This window comes from Oryzias latipes, chromosome 1, assembly GCF_053564925.1.
Source record: "Oryzias latipes strain Hd-rR chromosome 1, Olatipes_Hd-rR_3.1".
Lineage (NCBI taxonomy): Eukaryota > Metazoa > Chordata > Actinopteri > Beloniformes > Adrianichthyidae > Oryzias > Oryzias latipes.
The window spans coordinates 29,849,085-29,867,086 of record NC_136237.1 but is presented as its reverse complement, the minus strand read 5'-3'; the positions used below and the strand labels follow the sequence as shown (position 1 = coordinate 29,867,086).

General features: G+C 36.0%; 3 protein-coding genes across 3 annotated transcripts; 1 reads left to right on the top strand and 2 right to left on the bottom strand.

Moving 5' to 3' along the window:
* The first annotated feature begins 295 nt into the window (after positions 1 to 295).
* LOC101168841 (cyclin-dependent kinase 2 associated protein 2) lies at positions 296 to 4,623 on the top strand. Its single transcript, XM_004065752.5, has 5 exons — positions 296 to 418; positions 1,727 to 1,882; positions 1,955 to 2,046; positions 3,739 to 3,859; positions 4,062 to 4,623. The coding sequence occupies exons 2-5, from the start codon at positions 1,828 to 1,830 to the stop codon at positions 4,127 to 4,129; spliced, it is 336 nt and encodes a 111-aa protein (XP_004065800.1). The 5' UTR covers positions 296 to 418; positions 1,727 to 1,827; the 3' UTR covers positions 4,130 to 4,623.
* A 129-nt stretch (positions 4,624 to 4,752) lies between these two features.
* LOC144994599 (AH receptor-interacting protein-like) lies at positions 4,753 to 8,753 on the bottom strand. Its single transcript, XM_078953087.1, has 7 exons — positions 8,597 to 8,753; positions 7,808 to 7,990; positions 7,519 to 7,707; positions 7,194 to 7,370; positions 6,847 to 6,988; positions 5,423 to 5,652; positions 4,753 to 5,335 (listed from the first exon to the last, which is right to left on the bottom strand). Exons 1-7 carry the CDS (start codon positions 8,735 to 8,737, stop codon positions 5,330 to 5,332), a joined length of 1,068 nt encoding a protein of 355 aa, XP_078809213.1. The 5' UTR covers positions 8,738 to 8,753; the 3' UTR covers positions 4,753 to 5,329.
* Positions 8,754 to 9,588: 835 nt separating this feature from the next.
* LOC144994600 (transmembrane protein 134-like) lies at positions 9,589 to 15,616 on the bottom strand. Its single transcript, XM_078953093.1, has 8 exons — positions 15,415 to 15,616; positions 14,747 to 15,009; positions 14,605 to 14,672; positions 13,922 to 14,008; positions 13,773 to 13,849; positions 11,359 to 11,403; positions 10,017 to 10,070; positions 9,589 to 9,938 (listed from the first exon to the last, which is right to left on the bottom strand). Exons 2-8 carry the CDS (start codon positions 14,954 to 14,956, stop codon positions 9,856 to 9,858), a joined length of 624 nt encoding a protein of 207 aa, XP_078809219.1. The 5' UTR covers positions 14,957 to 15,009; positions 15,415 to 15,616; the 3' UTR covers positions 9,589 to 9,855.
* Between the last annotated feature and the right edge of the window lie 2,386 nt (positions 15,617 to 18,002).

Genomic DNA, 18,002 nt, shown 5'->3' with positions numbered 1-18,002 from the left:
CACATTAGTTCTTTTATATTTGGTTTGATCCTAAGAATTTTTTAAAACAAGCACGAAATTTACCATTTTATTTTGGCATAATAATATCACATTTATAAAATACTACTACTACTACTACTACTACTACTACTACTACTACTACTACTACTACTACTACTACTACTACTACTAATAATAATAATAATAATAATAATAATAATAATAATAATAATAATAATAATAATAATAATAATAATAATAAACTATTACACTGTTTAACACATAAAATTATTTGGGAAGATTAACCAATCACAAAGCTGTGATGGTTGAGGAAAAAATAGTAAAATAGTCTAGCGGGGGTTTAATAATGCGCATGCTCACACACAGAGGCGGAGCTAAGGTTCACGTCATACCTAAGATTGCTGCTCTCAGTAAAAAGGTAAATTAACAACAATAACAGTTTTGGGGCTACTTTTATCCCCTCTGTACGTCTTTAGTGGCTTCTGTGTTTTCTTTATTTGTGGTTCAGGAAGTATACATTAACAGCTTAACTGTTAACTTATTTATTTTTTAAAGATTGTACCCAGGTTATTTTGCTAACCGGCAATAGCTAGCTAATCCGGCTAACGTTATCTAGTAGTAGTTAGCTGGGCACCTTCGTCTAAGCTAACGTTGGCTTTTTGTTACCTCAGTCACCTCCTGCTCCGTTCGTACATTCTGTACTTCCTTTACTTAGAAAACGTTCTTTTTTGATACATCCTGGTACATTTTGACTTGGGGCTTTAAAGATAGTTTATGAATTAAATTGTAACGCGTGGAATAAAATAATCGTGATTTCAAATGAATTATGACTATGCGTTAGTGTGGTAATGATTAGGAACTACTTTTAAAACATATTTAAAGTTTATTTTTTTTAAACGAATTAGTCTAATTTTTTATGTGGAATATTTATTTTTCCGACCGACTCAATTTAAGTGAAAGCTTAATTTAAAATGAAAAGGAAATGTTATTCGATCCTCAATTAATGTTTGATGAATTATATTGCTGTGTTACTGTTATCCATGCCACAATAGTTGTAAAACTAAGAAAACCACACGATTTTATAGAAAACAACTAACGCTGTAGGTCTGACATATTAACTCGTTCTATCAATAATCCGGTTGCCAGTTTGTAGAATATTGATTTTGATTAAAAAAATTGTTGGAACAAATGAAAAGTTGGTGCTTTGCTTCCTGTTAAAATAGATTTGCAGTTTCACTTTTTTCATCACGTGGTTTCCCAGAGCTAGACTGGTTGTGAGGAGGGGGGGGGGGGGGGGGGTGTCAGTATTTAGTCTTAAACTACTTTCATGCAGTGCTTTAAAGAAGCATAAAATACTCACTACTATGCTATTTAGACTCGACTGTTGTTAGTGGACTGTTAATAAAGCACTATACTTGGAAACATCTCTGTTGTTCAGATGCAGTTTATATGCATGTTTGTAGTATTGGTGACTTTTTGTTTGGTTGTCTGCTGGTGTAGCCCATCTGCTTCTAGTCTTCTGTTTGTGTTAACATGACATGGAATTGATTTACCGGTAGTCATGTTTCCATTAACGCTTCAGCTCATGTCATCTATTATACTTTATTACAACATTCTGTACGAGTAGATCACTTTCTAAATGTGAAAAATGTCTTCAAAAATTTTGGAATGAACAGAAAATAAAATCCCATTGTTGTTACAGTGTGTGCTTTTCCGCTTTGTTTAGCTCTCAGGAGCTCACCATCACCAGTGAAGCTGTATAAGCATCGGGTTGACGGGATTGAGGAAAGCAGCGCGTTGTATGTGGAGCTGCCTGTTGAAATCGCCATGAGTTACAAACCTATTGCTCCTGCGCCGTCTGGGTCCAATCACACTCCACCAGGTAACCTGTGGTCCGGGTTGAACCTATGATGATCAACCTGTTGGTTTCCACTAAGTTGTTTTTTTTCTTCAGGCTCTTCGGTCCCCTCGCCGTCTCTACCCTCGTCATCCAACTTCAGGCCAGTCTTCAGTGACTTTGGTCCCCCATCTATGGGCTTTGTTCAGGTTAGTGTCTTGCGCTTTCAAACTCATAAACAATTTTTCATTTTAATTATGTTTCATATGCAATCAAAAGAATACTTTTAACCCCTGTGCTATCCTATGGGTTCAAAATGACCATTGACATGTCATCCCTACCATGACAAAGGTGGATAAAGGTGGAAAGATTTCATGTAATCCATGGACACCAGTGAAGATCACAAATCATTGAAGAAAAATGGTTCAGCGCACTGTCTAGTGGGTCTAGATGACCCAACTCCCAATGTCAAATTGTCTAGGATAGCACAAGGGTTAAAAGAAATAGGGACTTGCAATGTTGGATGTGTTGTTGATTTGATGACAGCACTGCATATCTAAATGTTCCTGGTTATCTTCCTGCAGCATCCAGGAGCTCAAACTGAGTAACTGTATTGCAAGGAAATTTTGTTGTTGTGAAGAATTGCGTTCCTTTCTTGAAGTGCTTACTGTCTTCTAAATATAATGTGAACAAATAGAGTTTTTGTTTTGTAAATACAAGGTGATTTGATCAGGCAACGCTGTATGATATTAATTCATTCATTTAAGGATTTAAAAGAATTTTTTTATTTTATAAGTAAATTATTACCGGTACTTCATTTCATTCATATGATTTTATAAATGTAAAAGCTTTGTCCTAATTTAGGCTCTTCTTTGGTAAACAGTTGCACTGATAGTTTAAAGAATCATTTTAAATGTGATTGTAAAAGGCTAGCAAAGAACTTTTGAAAATGTGCACCGTTAAAACACTTTCTTTTTTTTTTTTTTTTTGAAAAAGGGAAATCAAAAGTTGTTTTTAATAATTCTGATTCAAGAAGACTATTTAAAAGGACCGTTGACTTTGTGATTATTGATGCGATTAAAAAAAAAAGTGAGAAGTGTATTCTCAGAATTGTTATTAAATGAAGCATCTTGTGGTGTTGTGCACACACTTGGTTTGCTTAAAGGGAACCAGAGTTTGTTTATTAATTCAGCGTACCTTCTTAGCTGCCGTCTCATCAGTAAATGCCCTGCAGCGTGCTTCAGCCAGACCAAAGCAGCAAGAAAGGGTAAAAGTACCTGACGTTGATATAGACATTCAAAATTGGTCAGCAAAGTATAATGTTTAAATATGTGAGCTATCCTGACAATGTTTGCAAAGCTTAGGACTTCCATAATTTCTGCCTCTTGTTGCTTTGCCCCGCCCTCATAATTCCTGAAGAGATCCTCAGTTGTGCGCTTTTGTTGACAAGCTTTGGTATGAAACAGAAATGTCTGGTTGAAGGGCAAACGCAAGGTTTAGGACTCGATCTGGATCAAATTAAACAGGCAGTCTGGACCAACTGACTTTTCCAGTTTGAATACATCCTTTATTTGATCCCAAGTGCTTCTAGTTTAACACATCTCTGTTTCTGTATGTAGAGGTTTACTTCCTTTTGCAACAAGTTATTTTTGTTTTACTTTGGTCAAGGGAATGTGTCTCCCTGGTTAATAAATGTATCCTCCTTATCTGAACCGACATCATTTAGGTTGTATAACGGTTTCAAACCTACAAGAAAGTTAGAATCACTTCATTGCATGTCGTCGTGGATATTATGTCAGCAGAAAGTCACCCTTTCAACATTACTATATGAATTATTCTGTTAGTGTACATCATGTGCATTTTATTATTCTTTAAAACTTCCCATTTCTGAAAATCCTCAGCCTGTCAAAGTGTCCCAGGGGTCCACCTACAGCGAGCTCCTGTCCGTCATCGAGGAGATGAGCCGCGAGATCAGGCCGACATATGCTGGGAGCAAGAGTGCAATGGAAAGGCTAAAGAGAGGTACTTTCTTTGTGACCAACATTATTCTGCTCCATGCAGGTACCAGTTATCATTTCTGATTAGTTGTTTTTTTTTTCCTCTCTCTTGATGTTCTACTATAACAGACATATTCTCTTTTCAGATTTGTAGGGGTGTTTTTTGTAAATATGTGCTTCCTATCATTTCAAATTTGTGAATTAAAATCCCGACTCCTCTCTTGCAGGTATCATCCACGCTCGTGCACTCGTCAGGGAATGTCTTGCAGAAACTGAGAGAAGCGCCCGCACATAACCTCTATGAAAGCTCCCTTCATCCCAGCCCTCACCCTTAGAGTCCTGCCCTCATCATGACCTCTTTGGATATTTTGCCACCAGTCTTCTTCCTCCCACCTTTGCTTTGTTTTTATTTTATTTTATAGGTAATTGTCTATTTTGGGTTTCAATTTAACTGCTTTGATTTCATAGTTACATTACTGTAACATGCAAAGTCGATGCAAAAAAAGATTCTATTTTAAGAGTTTTGAACTCGAGTACACTTAATTTAAAACATACAATTGTTGTTTTATAATAGCAGCTGAATTTCTACACAGATGGGGGTTTTTTTTTGGGTGGGGAGATTAACATTTTTAAATGCTGTCATTTCAATTTAACCTGGCTTTGTCACATTTTGTGAAGTAGGCACATACCATTTCTTTACATCTCAAGTCAATTTGTTACTACGGAAATTTTTTAAATTAGAATTTTGCATTTGGGTATGTATATCTTAAATAAATAACATGAAAAGAATGAGTGCGTTCATTCTTTTTTTTTATACCTTTTTGTATTTTAATGGGAAAAAAAGTATTAAAATGCATTGAGTTAATGTTTATTTCTGTTAGAATATATGTGATTATAGTAAACGAGGACACCAGAAGGTTTGAGATTAACAAATGTATTTTTTGTAACATTTATAGCCACAGTAGGATTTTACTTCTGATAAGCTAACAACCCACATGCAGTTTAAAAAGTGCCGGGCTTTCTGCTGAATACATCTTGACAAAAACAAAAAAATAATTATATTTATACAACCATTAAGTACTTAGCTGTAGGGAATATAATAAAACACAAGCTTGTTCAATTTAACGATTGTCAGTGATCAGGGTAAATGTGTGCAAGTGAGTACATAAGAAAACATGACTTAAGAAGGGAGACTGTAAAATTATATTCCACTTCCATTATAACTACATTAGAAGTGCATAATTTCAAGAGATTATGCCTAATCTTCTAGTTACCAGTGCTGTAGGTATGGTATTTGTTCAACTCGTTTCAGTCAAACCTTTCATGTTGGGCTATTTTTTTTTGGTGGAAAACTACGATTGACACTCAGATGAGCACAAACGTTGTGCCTAGAGGTAATGGGACGACTATAAAAAAGCAAAACATCTGGCGTGTCCCGTCACTTTTCCTCCATCTTGAAATTCATTGGCAACCTCGTCCAGATTGTTACAAACACTTAGCCCTGTGGGGAGACGGATGGTCAAGAAATTACGATTCATGTTTGAATTTCAAACACAATATAAACATGTGAAGTTCAAAGTAGACCGACTGTGGTGGCAGTGGCTGGTTGAGTGTTGAAATCAAACAGGCCCTTGTAGCGGCCCTTCTCCTCCTCCTGCTTGGAGCGGAGTCGTTCCTCCAGCACCCTCAGCTCCTTGGCCACAGACGGTCCCAGAGAAGGGTCCAGCTTCAGCACCTTTTCGAAGTCCGATCGAGCCTCGGCCTCGTTCCACACTGCAGCGTGAGCTTTGGCCCGCTTGTAGTAAGCCTTTACATTGTCTGGAAGAAACAATTAAAAAGCTTAAAAAATATAGATAACAGAGCATGAAGTAAGAACGTTTTACTGACTGATTTCATGTCAAGTTTCCCTTTTTTTTTAAAGGATTAAACTGCCCGAGAAGTCAGATTGTTGTATTCTTCTTTTAGGAAGCTAAAGCAATGAAAAGCAAAAGAGAAAAGGTTATTTTATAAACTATACAACACACTTTCTTTGGAATGTCATCAGCAGTAAACCCCAATTATTTCAAACATTCTTCCAATAAATTACTGAGGCCTCATGAATTTGTGCAGAAGTGCATCAACTTTACACTCAGCTATACTCTTGTTTTTTGTATACATACCATATATACACGGAATGACAATAACAGTTAAATACGGTAATAACCCACTTATATAGACGCTGTCTAAATGTTAAAGACCAAAACTCAAACTGACAAGTTTGAAAAAAAATCTTTTTTCCACCAATTTTTCCATACTTCATATCTATTGTTCAAGTGACAAAAGCAAATAACATTATGTATTTTGGAATTCTTATGAATTTTTTATCAAATGTACCAATGTAAACGTACAATATTCGGTAATACATGGAGATATATTTATAATAACTGGGGAGAATTGATTCCTTACCTTGAACTAAGAAATATGTTGTTATTTTTGTAACCCTTGTGCTATCTTAGATGACCCCACCCTTACATTGACGTGTTCTCCCTACCATGACTAAGGTGGATAAAGGTGGAAAGATTTCATGTAATCCATGGACACCAGTGAAGATCACAAATCATTGAAAATAAAGGTTCAGAGCACTGTCTAGTGGGTCTAGATGACCCAACTCCCAATGTTAAAGTGCCTAGGATAGCACAAGGGTTAAATTTTGGTTTTCGACTGAAGAGTATATTGCAAGGCTATTTTCCTTGTTTTTCCCCTCCGCCATCTTTGTTTGTTTGTTTATTCTTCTTCGTCCGCCCGCGACAGCCAATCTTGCAACGAGTGCCCCTTATCGACCCTCCGAAGAATCGTCTTACCAAAGGATGATTAATATAAGGTTTTAGAGGGTCTTCAAACGTAAATAAAAGGTCGATATTTGATGAAGACGCATCAAGAATCCAGAATATATCACCATATCGATATTTTGGCACACCCCTATTCCCATAAGGCTTTGTGATGTTCATGAGGGATGTCTGTTCAAGGACTCACCCTCATATTTGAAGACCAAGGAGGAGCAATGTTCAATGACTTCATAATACTGGTTCTGTAGGAGCAGGCACTGGCAGTAATTGAGAAGCAGTGGAGTGATCATTTGGTCCAGCTTCACCCAAGCTTCATCTCCAGGATGTTCCTGAGGAAAGACACAAAAGCCATCAGTTCCAAATATTATCCTAAAAAATAAAAGCACATTTACAGGATATTCCATTTCTGATGTACACTGTTAGTCAAATTTACTCATGTGTGTCCAAACTTTTGACTCATGGGGTACCATAACTAAAAACACAACATTTAAAGCTGTAATTGAAGGAAGTACAAAATACAGACTATCATCAGACCTTCATCTGTAAATTTTTAAGGCAGGCGATTCCATTGTAGTACTTTTCTGTGGCTTCCTTGATTTTTCCTTGCTTATAAAGTAAGTTGCCCTCCTCGTGAATCTGTGGCACAAGTTCCAGCTTCTCCTTATCATTCATAGCCCAGATATCCAGCTGGTATGATCCTGGACATAGGACCTAAAGAAAACAAAGAGAGTAGAGTCCACTAGCTCCACAACCACAACTCACCTACAATACATGAAACTTGCCCAATAAAGATAGTTTGCAACACACAATAGGTAATGATGCTGAAAAAGAAAAGAGCGGAAACGTCTAGGCCACTCACCTCCAGCAGCTCAATAGTAAAGATAAGCGGCTGTGGACTAGCCTGTAGCTCATCCAGATCTTTGTGCCCCAAAGAATGATGGGAATGTATCTGAGCGATGCCACAGCAGTGCCTCTGCCCCTCCAGAGGGTCCTTACCTGCACTTATGTTTCTCAGCGACTGGGATACTAGCGGATATAGCATCGTATGCTAGAATTTGAGGCAAAAGTGTTTATATATATATATATATATATTAGAATAAGAGTTGGATCAAATTCTCCGCAGATCTAGAATGTAGTATCACTCCAACCTTAGTGTCACATGTAAATTCAGCGATTTCGCCTGGTCTCATGGTGATGACTATTCGCTCCCACACCGCCAGTTTGAACTTCTTGCCCAGGATGAGCTCCATGGGTTTGCTCTGGCCCGCCATCGTCCTGGAGTCATCTAACACAGTGCCATCACACTTGCAGGTACGGTAATGAAAAATCACCTGAAAAAAGCAACGTAAAAGCTCAAATAATTACTATTACTGTTTAAATAGCTGCACTTTTTTTTTATTTTTTACTTTAAATGAAAACAATTACATATGAGTAAAATACAATTTATACTTTTTGTTTTTTAATTTGATTTATTTTTTAAAATGAAAGGATTTCAATCAGCGAAAACAGCAGATGTTTACAGTCTGTGATGGGCCTAAGAGCATTTTGAGTGTCATTCTTTCTGACCAATTGCGGCATAGAACATTTGATCGACATCACAAACCGTCCAATCAGGATGTACAAACACATCCCATCAAGTCCCGCCCACAATCTTTCCATCTGATGGGAAACGATAAAGAAAAAAAGAGACATTTGCCGGACGCGAGTAGCAAACAAACCCCGGCTTAAATTATTATAGCGACTTTAAAACATTAACGTTTTTCTAACGTTTGCTTTAAGATAGCAGATTAAGGTTATTGACAACATGCCAAACATTGATTGACCAAACAGTACCAGCGCCGATAGCATTTTTGTTGCTAACAGCTCTCGTACTCTTGTGTAACCTCGTCAGAACGCTGTACGTAAACGGTTTAATGTTAAGGAACTGTTATTTTTACCTTGGTTCCATTAGGAAAGCTCGAAAGTTCTCCTTTACCGGGACTTATCAGCCTCTTTCTTATCCCTTCTTCGTGAAGCTTGCGTGCCTCTTCCTCCATCCTTGAACGTTCACGACAAATGACGATTTTAGCCGAAGTCATCCGTCTCCTGTAATGTAGCGCCCCCTCAGGCCATTGATGTCATTACATGGTAGTATTTTAATACCTTGTTTATAAAACCATGAACCACAATGTAAAATGCACGTTTGGAGTTGACATGCAAATACATTTGAAAACACACAAAATCCTACAGTGTAGAAATGTTTATGATGACCACTAAAAAAAAACGAAACATGTAACTCACATTCAAATACTGACTTAAATTAAGTAGGTAAAAAAAGAAAAATCTGAAAATCTCTTTTGTTTATGCTCCACATAGAACAAGCACCACTAGCACAACAAATGACAAAAGAAAAGGAATTAAACTTAAAATAATTAAACTTAAAATACTGGTAAACTGGGAGTAAAGTTGGTGTGTCATCTGCAATGAAGAAAGGAGATAAAGGGACTTTGTGGTGGAATGAACAAGTTCAGGAGTGTGTACGGAGGAGATGTTTTGGTAAAAGAAAGCGGGATGTTCACGGGACTTAAGGAAGACTGAAAGAGGAGGTTCATAGATGTATTAATGAGGGAATGAATGTGGTTGCTGTAAAGGAAGATTCAGAAAGGAGGGTTTGATGGATGCCAACTATCTGCTGCTCCCAAATGGCAAAGACACTAAAGTCTAGTTTCCTAAAGGGAGCAATTCATTTTGACCTTGGCTGAATGTATTTAAGGTTGACTTTTGACTATTCAGTCCTAGAGTTAGTTTTGTGACATCTTATTACATTTATAGTCCCTTCCAAATGTGTTTATTTATGTAATTGTATCAGATACTTTGCTAAAAAAAAAAGTCTAAATTAAAAGTGCTGAAAATAAGCTTGAATGTAATTCAAAATAATTCGCAACAAAACTTAAAATATGTAAACAATTTTATTGTAATTTCACAAAAATTATTCACATATGGAAACCACAGACAAGACCTACCTCCCTCTTTGCTTAGATACAGCAATTCATAGTGAAAACAAGCAGTAGTGGTCATTACATTGACAAAAACAAAACAAAAGCCCAAAAGTCAATACCCAATACTTGGTTTGGAATTTTTGGTACAAATGACAAGACATCAATCATTTTAGTGTAGTAAACAAGAAAATGTAGTAATACTGGTGACTCCTGAAATTTTATTTTTCAAAATAAGGGAGGTAAAAGAGCTTGAAGCCTCTTCTTCCACGGACGGCACAGCAGATGTAGATCACATGATACACTGAGGGAGTACAAAGAGAGACATGTATTATAGAGTGCTATTGAAGTTAAAATAAAGGAGTGTGAAAAATGAATTTACCTCCAGGAATAAAGAGAAGAAAACCCGGAATAAAGAAGATCGCACTTGAAACACCTGTAAGAAACACAAAACAGCTCAATTTTTAGTATTTTAGCACATGGGTGACATAATAAAAAGGAACTTTATTTTGAACGATTCTTCTAGAACCTTAAAAATAAAATAATACAATACAATATATATTATATTATAGTATATTATACTAGATAGATGATGACTTTATTAATCCCACAATGGGGAAATTTCATATATCTGTGGCAGAAAAAAAACGACATTCAGAAATAATCTATATAACATCAAAAAAGGACATAAAAAATGACATTCATATTAAATAATTAAGAATATTAAATGATTTAAAATTATAATTACAATTATTATTGAAATTATTATCGAAAATGAGATTCATAATACATAAATAAATACTACTACTACTACTACTAATAATAACTATACTATATTATATTAAACTATACTATATTATATCATATTACATTATGGTATAGTATATTATACTATACTATACTATATTATACTACGGTATATTATACTATATTATATTATGTACCCATTACAATTCTGAATTTAAGGTTTTATAACTTAAAGTAGACATTTCGTATTTGTTTCCTTTTTCTTAAAAAAATGTCTATAAAAGCAAAATCTAAAAGAAAAAGACCAAACCCCATGCCGTTAAATGGAAAGTTCATTAGAAAAGCTAGGTGGTAAACATTTTAAACAAATCCATTACATATTCAACATCTTATGTGGAAATACAACATCAAATTGAAAGAGCTTTTGAGTTGTACATTCACATGTGTTTTTGTGGCTGGACACACTAGTGTTGTGTTGACATCATGAATGAATTGAAGTGTTAGATGCCTAACAAAAAAGCTCTTTAAAAAAAAAAGTCTTAAGCCAGCCAAACTAATGCATCAAAGAGAGTTCTGTGTCTTCTTGTAAAAGTCAGCTCAGATTTGAAAAAAAAAAACTGGTGAAGAGCAACAAGTGAACTTTGGCACTGAAAGACTGCAGTTCCCGTCAGGGTATAATAAAAACAAGATTACAAACAGCAGAACGCTGCTGAAGCTGAATGACAGTGAGTCAAGGTTTGACACGTTTGAAAGAACTCGCAGAAAACGTCTTTAAAAGACACAGATAAAAACAAATGTATGTGGTAACTTTTTTGTTTACTTACATAAATGTGCCTCCTAATAAACAGAATTTATTGTTTTTTGCAACAAAAAATGACTATTTTTGTTGTCACTTTAACTACAGGTCAATTTATCAAAAAATAAATAAAAAAATGAAATAAAAGAAAACAAGTTTTCCCTAGAATGCTTCTTCTTACCTGCATTTGGATTCAGCTGTATGACAATCCCAGTGAAAATCAAAGCTAAAAATAAAAAACATTCACATGTTAGTGTGTAGAAAGAGAATAATTTGCTGCATTGCCTTTAGAATTACTTTTAAAAGCCTTGCTTGCTATAAAAACAAAAAAATTTTGCTTTTTTATCTGAATTTGGTTGATCTGAGGACAAAGTCCAAGAGTTAACACTGAGCAAACTGAATGCTATGAAACAGCAGTAGAGATTAGAGCAGCCTGTTAACTTTGAATACACAAAAAGCCTTTTTTTTTCTTTTTTTTTTTAATCTGTTTTACTTTTCACAAATTTGACAAATCGATACGAATACGATATATAAAATATATATTAATTTTTTTAAATTAAATATATATAAAATTGAATTGAATTAAATCCAGTCTTTGTTAAATCAGGAATGTTGATTCCAATGGAAGTACCCGTATTTTCCGGACTATAAATCGCCCTTTTTTTCATAGTTTGGCAAGGGGTGCGACTTATACTCCGCAGCGACTTATATTAGAAATAAATTGAAATAAATACATTGTTAACCCTCCTGTTATGTTCATTTGTGAGGAACAGAGATGATGTTCCTGGGTCAATTTGATGTATGAGGTATGTTAAGTGTTAAGAGGATGTTAAGTGACTCAGAGAATCAGCGAACCTTTTTTTACAGTAAGATCTTGAAGGCTAACAACATAATATTCTATTTTCCAATGATTTCATAGATTCAGAAATGCAATAAAAATGACAACTGTTTCTACAAATACAGGATGAAAACAGAGTATTAATTGGCCAATGATGCTTCATGAAAGGAATAATGAAATAAGTATGAGAAAGAATTACTGTGAAATTATGAGATAAACAGTCTGCTATGATTGTGTCATATGAGTTTGTGGATCTTATTATATCTTGGTCTCAGATTTTGTAAAATAAATTTCCCGTCAAAATGCGACTTATAGTCCAGTGCGACTTATCTGTGTTTTTTTCTACTTTATAATGCATTTTTGGGCTGGTGCGACTTATACTCCGCAGCGACTTATAGTCCAAAAAATACGGTGTATAGCATTTTTTTCAACAACAAAATAAGAGCTATTCTAAATTAAAGTGATCCGTTTTATATCTGCTAAAAGTTGTAATTGCTATGGAGATGTTGGGAAATGTGGTAAAACGTGTCTGAGAGCAAAACAGGATTTTAAAATAATAAATAATAATAAATTTTAAAATTCCCTTTAGTCAGTATTTAGCCAGCCGTTCTTCTACTACAGACATAAATAGTACTTATAATGTGTGTATAAGATGTAAGGAGGGATGAAAACAATTATTTTGTACATGTTTAAAGTTGACAAATGGTATTTAGTAGAACTGCTTTGTTTTGGATTGTACAACTTTAGCAGTTATTGTGCTCTCATGTGGGGCTTTGTAATCATCCAACCGCTTTTACTTTACTATACTTAAGAAATTGGACCTTTTGCTTGAGATGATGATCAACTTCAATGACCCTTTTATGCTAATACTTCAGTTTTCTGACTCTTCTTTTTTCAAAGCTACATTAACAACTAAAAATATATATTTTCTCCTCATAATAAATATCCCTTCATGTACACACCCCATGCAAAATGTATAATATGAAGCTAAAGGCTGCATGAGCCCAATTGCATTTTTTGCATTGCTGGATAATCAGTTTTGGAGGGTGGATAAGAAAAATCTTAAATTATTACAAGGCTTTATCTATCATAATCTCAAATAATTAGTATCATTTATGACTGAATTAAACCCAGTCTCAGCCAATCTAAAACTTGCAAAATTGATGATTCCATAAAAGAGTGAAGTCAAAAGACTGTGATCAGTAAGAAATAAACTTTCTCCTTCTTTTATTTTGACTAATTGAGTTTAATCAGGTTTTAATAAACAGTGAAGTTCTACAATTGTCTTTTTACATTTTGTGGATTTATTCTTTCCATAAATAACAGTTTAGATATGAATTTGATTATTTAGTTTAGGTTTTGAGTTGCAATCAATTGTCAAATGAACTTTTTAGGAATAAAAGTTATAAACTGGAGCACTAATCTAGTTTATTTGAATAAAAATACAATTTTTTTTGTATTTATTAAAATGAAGCATTTTCAGGCTAGTGTTGCATTTGTCATTCATCACTTAGAATTTTAAATCCAATCCTTATCATGACTGTATGTGACCTCACTGTTGGGAATAAAATCTACATTTGAAAAGGAGTTAGAAGAGATATTACAAGCCATTAGTTATAGTCTGTTTTTTAACACTAGATTAAAAATAAAATAAAAAGGATATAAGAACAGGCACATTTCTAAGGTTAAAATCCAGCAGCTATACATTTTGTATTTTATTTTGAACTTAAAAAAATGCACTTGTGCCTATGACTCACCAACTCCAGTGATGAGGAGAAGGAATGAAGCAAGAACAACTCTTCTGTTTTTCTTCACCAGAGGATGCGACACCCACCTGAGAAACAGGTTTTTAGAGTCTCTCTCTGCTTCTGCTTCTCGGCGCGCACACAAGAGCGTCTGAACTCACCCACAGCAATGTGCAGAGAGCTGCTGGACGGAGCTTAGCGTGCTGAAAGACCACTGAGAACTGCAGTAAGACAGCGTGGCAGGGTCACTGTGGAGAGAGCACAAACCCATTTCACCACACACCCTTCACAAAGGCTGCTCGATCACTTAGATCCTGTTTTATCTTGCATGTGATCCCTGCTCTCCAGGAGCTGCCCTGCCCCCTGGTTAGGATCCACTTTGATTTCAATATCCCTCTATAAACTTTAAAGGCTGTTCACAAACTCTATAATTTGTCTGAACTCACGCCCACACCAAGAACATCCTCCTCAACTCCTTTAATTGTCTCCTTGGCCTGTTTTAGCACCACAAGGAGCAGAATTTTTAGTTGCTGTCGTTATTAGTGGCTGTAAAAATCACAATTGTAGGTCCTCTGAAACATCTTTTTTTTAATTCCTTCTTAGAATCCATCTGTCTAGGGACACATTCAATTTGTGTATTTTTGGTTTTGAGATGGTCATTTTAGGGGGGAAAAGCTTTCTTCTTTTGTGTTTTTTCATTAGTTTTGTACTTGTGCTTTGTTTCTCCTTTTCGAAATACAGCACAATAACAGAAACATTCCTACAAACCAAATAAATTAGTCACACTTTTTAAAGAAATAACTAGAAACAAATACAATAGAAACTCTTGAGATGTGAAACGCACCTGATTTTAAAGAAGTTATTGAAAGAAGAGTTGCCACCGTCTCTCACGGTGTCTTCATTTTCCAGATTCTAAAGAAAAAACACATATTAGTTATATATAGGTTAAGGAAATCTTTCTTGGCAAAACCTCAATCTCTGTTTACCTGGTACTTCAGGTTACTGTGTTCAGGCGAGCCGGTGTCAGAAGGCGAAGGATGTGTTTGAGGTTTGGAGAAACTCAGAGTGCCAAATGTCATCTCTCCTTCTCGATCCTTCTCCCTGCTCTTCCACCCCTCTGTCCCTTCATCAGACCCGGCTGTCTCTTCGTCTCCCTCCAACACAAAGGCATCATCGATGGTAAACTGCGTTGCCATGGCTACTGTGGTGAAAGCCTCTTACGCGTCCAGGTCCTTGAAGTTGGTTCTCACTGTAGTTCAAGGGCTTTCATTAGTGCTTCCGCTCCAGCAATATGTTACTTTCTTTTTATAATATGCATGGTAAAAATTATTTTTCTCATATTGTTTATCCATTTTGGAACAATGCAAACCCTCAAACGTTTAAAGCGCCTGCGCAAATTCTTTACATAGTTTCTTTAACCCGCAACAAAGTTTAGTCTATTTTTCAATTTATCATTAAATACACTCAAAATAAATAAAAGCAGTTGAGAAATAACTAAAAGTTAATAAGACGTAGTCCTATAAATAATGCAAGGCATTAGTTTAAGGGCTTAAATGTCGTTTGAAATGACCAGCAGCTAACTGGGTTTGATGACGGTCCGCTATTGTTTGTCCTCTTTCCGTTTGTCGACAGATGACCACCAGGAAAACCTTACTGTCTTCGGTAAATCTTTTCTCCAGCGAGGCCAAACTCCACTTCAAGTTGTTTTAAGGTTGTCACATGTCGGTACCGTTTGCGTTTACTCCTTCTACAACTGTTTGGGTGGCGAAAAAGGCGTTCGTTTCCCGGTGCGAAGACAATCTCAATAAGTTTGGACTGTTGCTCCACTGTCGCGCGACACTCGATTGCTCATGTCTGAGATTGCGCCCAACCCGTTCCCTTTAGGCTTGACCAGGCGTTTAATTGAGTGCTGTTTTGTCGATCGATCACAGTAAAGAAGCAAGACATGTTAAACTCCAGATTTTACGTTTTTAAAAACACATCTGCGGTGTTAGATAGAATTTAGTAAATAATATTTTATATTTGTTAATGAATAAAAACATAAACAAGTAAAAATCTTAATTAATGAATTTTGTTAATGCATTATGATTTTAGTCTTTCACAAAAATGCTCAGTGTTGAAGGATGATTATGTTTTTTAAAAGTGAAAGTTAATTAAAGTACTTTTCAACTGACGTTAAGACATATCTGTCAGTCATCGTTCAGTAATTATACAGCAATATACCCAATAGTCCAAATATAACTCAAATGGTGCAGTGCAACCAGTTCCTTAAAAAATGAAAATAAATCACATTAAATAAGGTCTTTATTTATTTGCAAACAATTTAATTAATAATGTAAATCTAACAAGGTCTTAATTTTCTGATTAGAAATTAAGCATCTTTGCTGCATTACAATGTAAAACATATTCCAAACAAACAAACAAACAAACAAATAAACCCATCAGTTTACATTTGGAGACCATTTTAATCCAGTTTAATAATCAAAACATCATGTCTGGCATTGAGAACATAATAAACTCTAATTTGAACAAAAATGGATACTTCAGTTGTTAAATTACAAAAAAAAACAGTGGTGCTCCAAATGATGACACAAATGTTCAATCTATTTAATTTGTACTCTATTAATAACAGAAATCTAAGCAAACACAAGCCTTATTTTAAACCAAAGAAACAAAAAGCTTAGACTGAATAAAAGAGAGGAGAAAATAATCTATTGTCTTAATGATAGGGCAAGTACAAATGAGAAGTCGTAACAATGCCTTAATTACAGCTTGTCTGATGCACAAATAGTAAAACATTTAGTAATCAGACATCTTAATCATTATTTTGTGTTGTTCTTAGAGGCTTGTTGTGAAGAAAAATAAAGTCAAGCATACTTGTGTTACATCAATATGAAGTGAGCATGATTGTTTAACTTTTGTTAAAAAATGCTACAAATTAATGCAAGATCAGTTATAGGCTACAGCAAGAGGCCAAAACAATTTAGGTGCTATGTGACTGTCCCACACAATGGAAGAAATGCAAGTAAACATGTATGACTGAGCACGAGAAATTTTAATTTGCTACAGAAACACATGAAAAACATGAGTCTCTAATAAGATTTTAGCCATGTTGTTTAGATCCAGCAACAACAGTGCGGTTTCCTTCCTACAGTATAACAGCTCTACACCCTCTTTAGGGTGTGGAGGGTTCGTGGGCGTTCGCTCATCCAGTCCATATGTGCTTTGTGGATTTTGAGAAGTCGTTCGACCGCGTCCCCCGTGGGATCCTGGAGGGTGCCCTGGGAGCATGGGGTCCGGGGAGCCTTACTGAGGACTGTCCGGTCTCTGTATGACCGGAGGAAGAGCTTGGTTGGCATAGTCGGCAGTAAGTCAGACCTGTTCCCGGTGTATGTTGGACTCTAGCAGGGCTTCCCTAATATCAACGGTTCTTTTCATAGTTTTTCTGGACAGAATTTTCTAGGCGCAGGGGTTTTGGTTTTGGGACCACATGATTTCCTCTCTGCTGTTTGCAGATGATGTTTTCCTGTTGGCTTCATCGAACCGGGACCTCCAGCATGCATTGGGGCGGTTTTCAGCCGAGTGTGAAGAAGCTGCATGAGGGTCAGTCAGCACCACTAAGTCTGAAGCCACATGGTTCTCGAGCACAGAAAGGTGGAAGTTTGCCATCTCGGTGGGTGGAGTGTCCCTGCCCCAGGTGGAGGAGTTTAAATGTATTGGGGTTTTGTTCACGAGTGAGGGAGGACTGGAGCGTAAGTTTGACAGCCGAATCGGAGCAGCGTTCATAGTTATGCGGTCGCTGTACTGGTCCGTTGTGGTGAAGAGAGAGCTGAGCCAGAAAGTACCTGGGGAGGTGTTCCGGGCATGTCCCACTGGGCGGAGGCTCCGATGAAGACCCAGGACAGGCTGGAGAGACTAAATCTCTCAATCGGCTTGTGAACACCTCAGGGTCACCCCAGAGGAGTTGGAGGAAGTAGCCGAGGCGAGGGAAGTCTGGGCATCTTTGCTTAGACAGCTGCCACCGTGAACCAGTTTCAAATAAGCGGAAGAAGATGGATGGATGGATATAATATTTTCCATTGGTTCATACAACATAAATGCTATAATAAGCAGAACAATTGAAAATCAACCCAAAAAAAGGACATGCATCTGTTTTCCTCTATGAAATTTAAGCAAAAATAAGTTTCAGTCAATTTGGTTATTTAATTGAAATGTGTTATTTTTGGTGCTCTCTACAAGGAA